This window comes from Hemibagrus wyckioides, linkage group LG04 (assembly GCF_019097595.1).
Source record: "Hemibagrus wyckioides isolate EC202008001 linkage group LG04, SWU_Hwy_1.0, whole genome shotgun sequence".
Lineage (NCBI taxonomy): Eukaryota > Metazoa > Chordata > Actinopteri > Siluriformes > Bagridae > Hemibagrus > Hemibagrus wyckioides.
Window position 1 is genome coordinate 14,989,742 of NC_080713.1, and position 8,386 is coordinate 14,998,127.

Below are 8,386 nucleotides of genomic sequence, written 5' to 3' on the forward strand. Positions count from 1 at the left end.
TGTACACTTTTGCATCAGGGATCGTCAAGAAAAAGATTCATCACAAAGAAAAGGAAAACAGCACAGAAATCACTGAAACAAATTAAGTGCCTATAAATGTTTTTCACAATAATCATGAATTATTGTTGGAGGATGTTGTGCTGTTATTTTGAACAAGAAATGCTGTTATATTTTGGTAGGATTCAATGCATAGACTGTAGAGTTAAATGTTTAGAGCTTCTTTTTTTTTTTTTTTAAATCTGCTGTATATTATATATTATATGCTATATAATATTATATATATATATATATATAGCATATAATTTCTTTATTCTTCTTATTCTGTTGTAATTTATTGATCTGAAAGCACTTTGAAACCTTTTTTTTTTATTTTATTTTTGCCTAATATGTATGTGTAATGGATTGTATTACTAGAAGGAGACTCGATTTTGTGTTAATGTCTTGGTTTGTGTTTAAATTATGGTGTTTATTTTATATTTATGTAACACATATGTTTTTTTACATTTCACTGTTGTGCTATACTGTATTTTTCACTTTGTAAAGCAATTTTTGTGAATTTATCTAGAATTTATCTAAAAATGCAATAGACAGAAAATGTGCTTGCCTTCACTAAATAAACACTTTCATTTCTTTGGAAAGGTTCACTTCCTTAAAACAGACTGATTTCACTTCAAAGAAGTGGCTCATGTTTGTTTCATTTAAACATCCAGAATAAATTTATGTGGTCATTTTTACATTGTCCTTTACCACCATTTGGGTATTCTAGTTTTTAAGTGATGAAATCAAGTCATGTCATATTTTCATGTGAGAAGTAACTTTAATGACTTTTGACTATGGTACTGACTTAATGATATTCGATGCTGGGAACATCTAGACACGTTCAGGGTGATTAAACATCCATGACTGCCACAGAAAGACAAGAGTTGTGGAGAGTAGTAAAAAATGAAAGAAAAGATAAATCAGAATGAAACTTGAATGTTCTCCTCAAATAGCTGGTAGCCAGAGTAGACCTTGTTTTCGGAATAACTCCAGCTGAAGAATCAGCATAATAAACAGTAACAATAATAGATGTACAGTTCAGTACTATGTGGCTAGGATTTTAAAATAGACAACTAATGGACTCTATTCTTTTTTTAAATACTAAATATGATTTAGCAGATGTTCTAACCCATTTGCATCATAAACTTCTATAATTATAAAAGTACAAAAAGAGCAATATAATTACATTTACATTCAATTATAACACAGCTGGGTAAAGGGAAGGACTAAAAAAACAGATTGTGGGAACTAATATTTTAATTATTAAACTGTTATTGTCACAGTTGGTTAGCTCCTTTTATTTAAATTAAAAATGAATGAGTTACTCCAACATTGAATTTGTTTTGTGTTGCTAAATAAATTTGCTTTACTCCTTTACAAGAATGCATCTCAACATCATATACATGAGTTTGCCAAAAGCTGTCTGTCTGACAGGATGATTAGTACTCTAACTTAGCAGTCAGCTAAACCTAACCACCTCAGCAGTAAGAGTCCCGCTTTAATCTACTGCCAGTAGCAGTGAGAGTGAAGAATTGCCTAAGCATCTTGCTCTTTATTAACTGTTTCTAGTCTTTAATATCACTCCTAGGAGTTAAGCCATGCTCTAAACTGTATGCTAGGTCGTATTTCATAAAGCATAGCGAACTTATCTGGAAGATATAATATTCAAAGGGAACGTCTTAACCAGTAGGGTGTTCAATGCGACACCCACCAGCTGTAAATATTCCTTTTACAAGGCTTGTGTGTAAACCAGACTCGCAGAACTATAATAAATGAAAGTAAGCAGCATGGTTACGCTTTATAATAAGTAACTTTCAAAATAAGACTTTTTGTTAGACCATTTCTTGTTAGAATATCCCAATTATTTGTTTATAAGTTGAATTCGACAGAGAGTAGCTTGATCAATTTTTTTAATGAAAATATATTAGACATATATTTTCCAGTTATGCAATTTACAGTATGTTTTTAACATCGCAAAGATATTCCAAACCCTTACACACAGATTCGAGGATGAAATAACATTAACAATAACAAATACCAAGTCAATATTCATTTTCACTGTGCTCCTTTTTTTTCAAACTGGATAAGGATTCTGACTATATGCACAACATGTAGTACTTAAAGGTAAAACCACATTCACCAACTTAATTCTGCTGACATATTCTGATATCCAAAATACAACCAATAGGGTGTTAAAAAGCCAAGAAAACATTTGAGGCAGATGGATTTCTTCTCAACATTGCCCTCCAGTGACAAACATCTTGCAGAAGGTGAGTGAAAATGACATAGCTGTTGCCACATTACAGCATAGTAAAAAATGCCTTACTCTTAGCTGATCTTTAGGGGTTCGTTAAAATGTACTATTTGAATAGACTAGGCGTGTTTAACTATGAGGTGGCTAAAGATTTTTATAGAGCTATTAAAAGAAAAAGAGCCTACTCATGGGAACAGACCTGCCATCATGATTAATAAACATTAAAGGTCAGGAATGTGCCAAAAGGAAAAATCTTTTTCAGTTATTAAACAGAACCCCTTGGCTAATATGACCCTGTCCAGCAGGGTGTAGCACTGCAATGGAGAACGCCTTTGGCATGCTGCTAGATACGAAGCCTTATCTAGAACATAGTAAAAAAAACTGGAGTAGTGCACAGCAAGTCACAAAAACCTGTTCAAAATACACAGACGATGACCAGAGTGGGAGAAAGGTGAGCAAGCATACTGAAAAGAATAACAAGTATGTTGGGAATGAAACTACTTAACAGATAAAAAAGACCTACTCTTTTCCCACAAGTTTCCCAAATCTACCCTTGCTTGTGGATCTTCTGAGTCTGTTTCATTAGAATATTTTAGCAGATTTGAAGCGAACTGAATTACCTTCCACCCATTCAGGCAGTCTATGTGTCCAGACTGCCAGTCAGCTCACCCCAACACTTTGCTCCCACCCTGAATCAGCACTGTTGATTAAAAGCACAAAGCGCTGCACATCTGCTGCCATCACTTCCCTCATGCTAACATACAAATTTATTAAAAATCCTCATCACTGATGAAAAATGCCATTAAGTACTTCTACATACACATTTAAAATTCTAGACATCCTTAATATCTCATCAATAATAATAAGAATAATGATGACAATTATTATAATCAGGGCAATAATTACATAATAACAATAATAGTGAATAATAACTAAAAACTACTTTTCAGTTGTTTTTTTCCTCCACTGTTGTTCAAAGAAAAAAAGATACAGTTCATCCTTTCTTGTTGCCCCACTACTTCCCCATCTTCTTACAGAAACTTATATATTTACATAAATTCATTTACAACTCATAGCACTGTTCACGGATAGTGTTTATAGTCTTTTTTTGGGGGGGAATACAAAGCACAAAGCATGGACATGGAACAAGTCGCAGTGGGACTCCATGCATGTGTGGTCTCAGTGTTTCTGTACACTCCCATGTTTGTTTTCACATGGAAAGTAGGTGATTGAGGGCCATGCGGAATTGCTGGGTACAGCCAGACAGCTCGCGGACCCTCTCGGTCATGTCCCGTGCCGCCCCTGGAGATGGGTACTGTAGGGCTGCAGTCTTGGTGCTAACTACAATGTCTTTCAGCTTTTCACAGAGCGCGTTGCTGTGCTGTGCTACCCTACTCCGCACCTCGGGGGACTTGGCCTGACGTGAGACTGTATCTCCAATGAACACCAGCTTATGGGCACTGAGTATGACAAACTTGCTGTGAGCGACAAAGATCTTGGGTGGCTGATTGTTGTTGATGGATGAGTAGAAAGCATCAATGGCATTGGTCAGCGTGGTGATGTTGGCCTCACACTGCTCTGAGTAGAACAGCAGCAGCCGCCGGTCACCTGCACACAGCTTGCTGCGCGACGGTGGTGGGTAGTGTGGGGGCGGGGTCCAGCCTGAAATGTCATTGTTGATTGGCCGACTGACTTCCTGCTCCAGCCTCTCAAACTGCTTGAGCTGAATGCAAAGAAAAGAAAATGATTATTTCCACAATCATTCCTGTATTTGCTATAATACCATTAGCAAAATCTGAGTCTTTTATAACAATGACAGTCTGAATTTGAGTTCTGCACACACTGCTCTCATTCTGACATCCTGGAAGTGACTGATTTGGTCTACAAGCTTCGGATGCTGTTGTACAAAACGTCACAGACAGGATGGCACATGCTCACATGCAAGACCTGCTGGCATATCTGTGCCATGTAACAATGCCTGGTCACAGCATAAGTGGCACACAATAATGAAGGAAAAATGTACAGTACATTAACTCCATTTTCAGTCAGCCATGCAGAAATTATTTATGCAGGTCAACAAGTCCAATGTCACAAATAAAATGTTTCTCAGATTTCATACTGTTTTTACTGTTGAAGACCTTTGTGTGAATTATGAACAATAACAATAATGAACAATGATGATGTATTTAACAGAACATCTGTACATTTCAGTGAATATGCATGGCTCTGTGACTGGAAATAAAACTAATATATTGTACATTTCCTCTTCATTTATTTTTTTCCACTAAATGACTGTTTATGAATGAATCATATTTAACATGTGATCTGTTACCAAGCCAGCATTTTGTCCAGCCTTGATACTGGTATCCAGTATAGTACTGATGTATCACTACTAATCACGTTAACACTGGTGTTACTTGCAATGCACCTTTTTCATTATACGCTCTATAATTCGATTATATGACACGGTTTATTGATGCATTTAGATTAGTACTCTCTCTGAGCACACTTTGACATATCACATTTCAGGTCATTATTTTCATCTGTGCTTTGCAAAGTCTTTATGCATTATCTGCTTCCTCAGCAGTACACCATCACCTGATAGTTAATGGAGTTAACTAAGTTAAATTTTAAAATGCAGAATTTAAAATACAGCTGTAGTTAGTGACTGACCTGCTGCTGCTCCAACTGGGTCTTATTGTGTCTAGTGATGTTGCCTTTTTCCAGCAACTGTCGCTGGTTCTTCTCAAACTCCTCCTTACCCTAAAAGACAACAAATCCATTATTGTTGCATTTCATCTTAGACGGAATCCTGCTAAAATACCTCTCGTATAGTAGTGGAATTTTTTTCCAGCCCTAAACAGAATCATTGCACATGTCATTTCTAATATAGCCACAAGGAGGCAGTGTGGGTTAAGCAGAAAAAAGTCATCCGCAATATCTGCAATCCCTTTGTTTGCCACCATAGCAGTTGTCACTTATCAAGAAATAGCTGTTTGGCTGAGAAATGTCTGCAATAGTGTCTGCAAAAAATATAGCACAGAGTAAAGTCCATACAGCTGGAATAAGAGAAGATGTATTTGGGTTATGAAGAGAAAACAGGCCAGAACATGGTCAGGAGTGATTGATGATGACACGTTAAGCACTACAGTAGGGGATTAGGAGTGCAGCCCACATGAGGGAGGACATGGAGGCCATTGCTCACTCTGATGGCAGTGCAGCCATGTGAGAAGCCACCTGCACCCTGAGTTCACACCTTAACTTGAAGCCAGTTACAATTCCAGCCTAAGGAAAGTATGACCAGAAAAGCTCACAGCACTAGATTTTTTCTCTAGCCTTTCTCCAGATGTAGCACATTGAACTGAATTTTATTAAGTGACATTTTAGGTGTTACTGATGAATTATTAAATAAATTAGAATAAGAAAAGCAAGGTAACAACCATACTGTGACATGCAGGGCTTGGTTTGTTTGGTTGGGACATCTACACCAAACATTGAAATAAGTTGCGGTAGTTTTTCTAATTCCATAAAAAAATACACTCATCACTTTCTAATCACTTATTCACTTTCAGTGCACTTATTTGCTGGTGACATTCAAAGCTAAATGAGTTATACAGAAAATACTGTATAGCTGTAACAGCAATAAGGCATTAAGTAAAGAGGTCCATGGGTTGCCATATCATTCTTATTTCTAAAGTGGTGATGGTAGTTTAATTTGATTTGGCTCCTGTACCTGTAAATGTACATAGTCATAGTCCTCCATCCAGCCCTCCTCCGTGGTTTCATAGGGCCGCTCAGGAGGCTCCTCTTCTGCTGTGAACTTGGGTGGTGAGGGCAGTGGACATGATTGGATGTTGGTCCGGTCAGGTGTGCCTGTCTGATAGGCTGAGACACTAGAGCTGCTGCTGCTCAGCTGGCCCAACACTTCTGAGGTCTGCTGCTGCTGTCTGTTTGTCCTTCTGAAGAGCAACGTTGCATTACCGTGCAGGAAGGATGCGAGTTGCTTGGTGTCATCAGGTACAGCACGAGCACACATGACCAGCTGGTCCAGGTCGTCCCCACCACTGTTGGCAGCTGGTGCTGGGAGAGCAGCAGGAGCCCAGCCCAGGGTGTCCAGTGCCTGAATGTGCTTGAGCAGACCTTGGAATGCCTCGTCCATCTTCTGCACCTGCTTGCTGAGCTTGGCCTGCAACGTACGGTCAGTGGCTTGAGCAGCATTGGCCACAGCACCACGAGAAAACTCCAGTAGTTCCCTGACTGATGCTCGTAATAATTCAGATGCCCTTCGAATGGAGGGCAAATTAGCATCCATTTGGGCAGGGCTTCTCCAATCACCATTGACAAAGGACATGAGCATTGAAGCTGAAGTATCCACAGCCTGCTGCAGGCGTGACAGCCTCTCCATGGCCTGCTCAAGGTCTAGGGAAAGCAAGCGGCTTGGCACTGTGCTGTCCCGCACTGGCACTGTGTCTAGGGATGAGGTGGACAAATTACTGCGTGTGCTGCCTGTGCTGGAAGCAGATAGGCGCTTAAAGCTCACTGTCAGTTCCTCTGTGGTAGCACCTGCTGCATCACGTACCACCTGTGGTGGTACATCATAGATGTATTCACCTGATTCCTCAGCAACTGGTGGGCGCTCACGAGGGAAGTCATAGACATCACCCTGATGCAGGTTGCTGGGGATGTCATAGATCTCCTGTGCTTCAGCCAGTGGTTTGCCACCCGTCTGGGGGGGTGGCACATCATACACATCTTCGGGTATCGGTGGTTCAGGATTGGCTGAGTTTGGGCTTGGACACTTCATTTTGGCAAAATGAGGTGGGACGTCATAGGTCTCCTCCTTGATGAGTGCGTCTGGAACATCCTTACTCACAGATGGAGGGAAGTCATACACCTGGGAGGGAGTACAGATTGCTCATTACAAATAAGTCTGGTGTAATTTAAACTTTTTGGCAAACTAAATTCAACTTTATCACAAAAGTCAAACAGTTATTACATCTTATAATAGTCCACCATAAAACTAGTTGGTACCAGAACCATGACCTGCTGGGCTACAGCCAAGGTTTTTTCACTCATTATGCAGGATTTGAAAAGCCGCAGCATTCCTATTAGATGCAATAACCCACAACTACAACACTGAGCATCATATTTCACTTCGTTCTAACACACCACACATCTCTAAACTAATAAACCTGCCTCTTTTTAGAGATCTCTCCAGCTTAAAGATATTAGCTGTCCTGCATTCATTTTATCTTAAGTGAACCATGTCTGTGTGTGTGTGTGTGTGTATGTATGGATGTCTCACCATTTGCTGGGAGAGCAGCTGGTTCTTCTCCACACTTGGGGGGGTGTCATAGATTCCCTGCGCATCTCTGCTGGTTGGTCCTTTCATTACCATGGGAGGAGCGTCATATACCTGTAAAAACCGATCATTGAGGCACTGAGTATACAAAAGCACCAAATACACTGAAAATATTATGGCTGATTGTTCCCATCAGGTCCAGTTTTCTGTCACGCACCACTGAACTCTCTTGTGCATGTGGGGGTGTGTAGGTGTGATATGGGATTCTAAGTGGCAGTGGAGCACTATCGTGTTTATCATGTGTATGCTACCCTCACTCTTTTTCATCCTGCACATCAATAATTTCTGTTCCACCATGATATGGATGAGAATGGTGGGATGAAAGGAGGAGGAGGAGGACAAAGAGCAAAATATCAGTGATTTTAGGGAAGCTAAAGTGTAACACATTTCTTATTTCTGACAAAACTGTCACGATTCAGTCTCCCTCGACTTCCCCCCCTGCTCTGCCACTGCTCCCTCGTCATGGCTATAGCTAATGGAAACATTCTCCATGGTGCTGTACACACTTTCACACACATTGAGGTGCCTCTGCAGGTGTGTGACCTCACACACTCACAAGAGATGGCCTGTTGTACTGAAATAACGCATGCGTAACAAAATAATACCACAATGCGTGTCCTCGTGGTCCAGGGGTCAAAAAACTCACAGTAGTTATAATTCACTTCCTCCTTTAGAAGGCATTATAAACGTCATTATAAAAAGTCATTTTGTAAGTGAAAAATGTAGAGTTA

At 39.8% G+C, this 8,386-nt stretch overlaps 1 protein-coding gene across 1 annotated transcript; it reads right to left on the reverse strand.

Annotated features, from left to right (window-relative positions):
• Window positions 1-1,936: 1,936 nt before the first annotated feature.
• LOC131351501 (breast cancer anti-estrogen resistance protein 1-like) lies at window positions 1,937-8,119 on the reverse strand. The gene is made up of 5 exons (XM_058386915.1): window positions 8,057-8,119; window positions 7,599-7,709; window positions 6,027-7,187; window positions 4,967-5,056; window positions 1,937-4,016 (listed from the first exon to the last, which is right to left on the reverse strand). Exons 1-5 carry the CDS (start codon window positions 8,117-8,119, stop codon window positions 3,504-3,506), a joined length of 1,938 nt encoding a protein of 645 aa, XP_058242898.1. The 3' UTR covers window positions 1,937-3,503.
• Window positions 8,120-8,386: the final 267 nt, after the last annotated feature.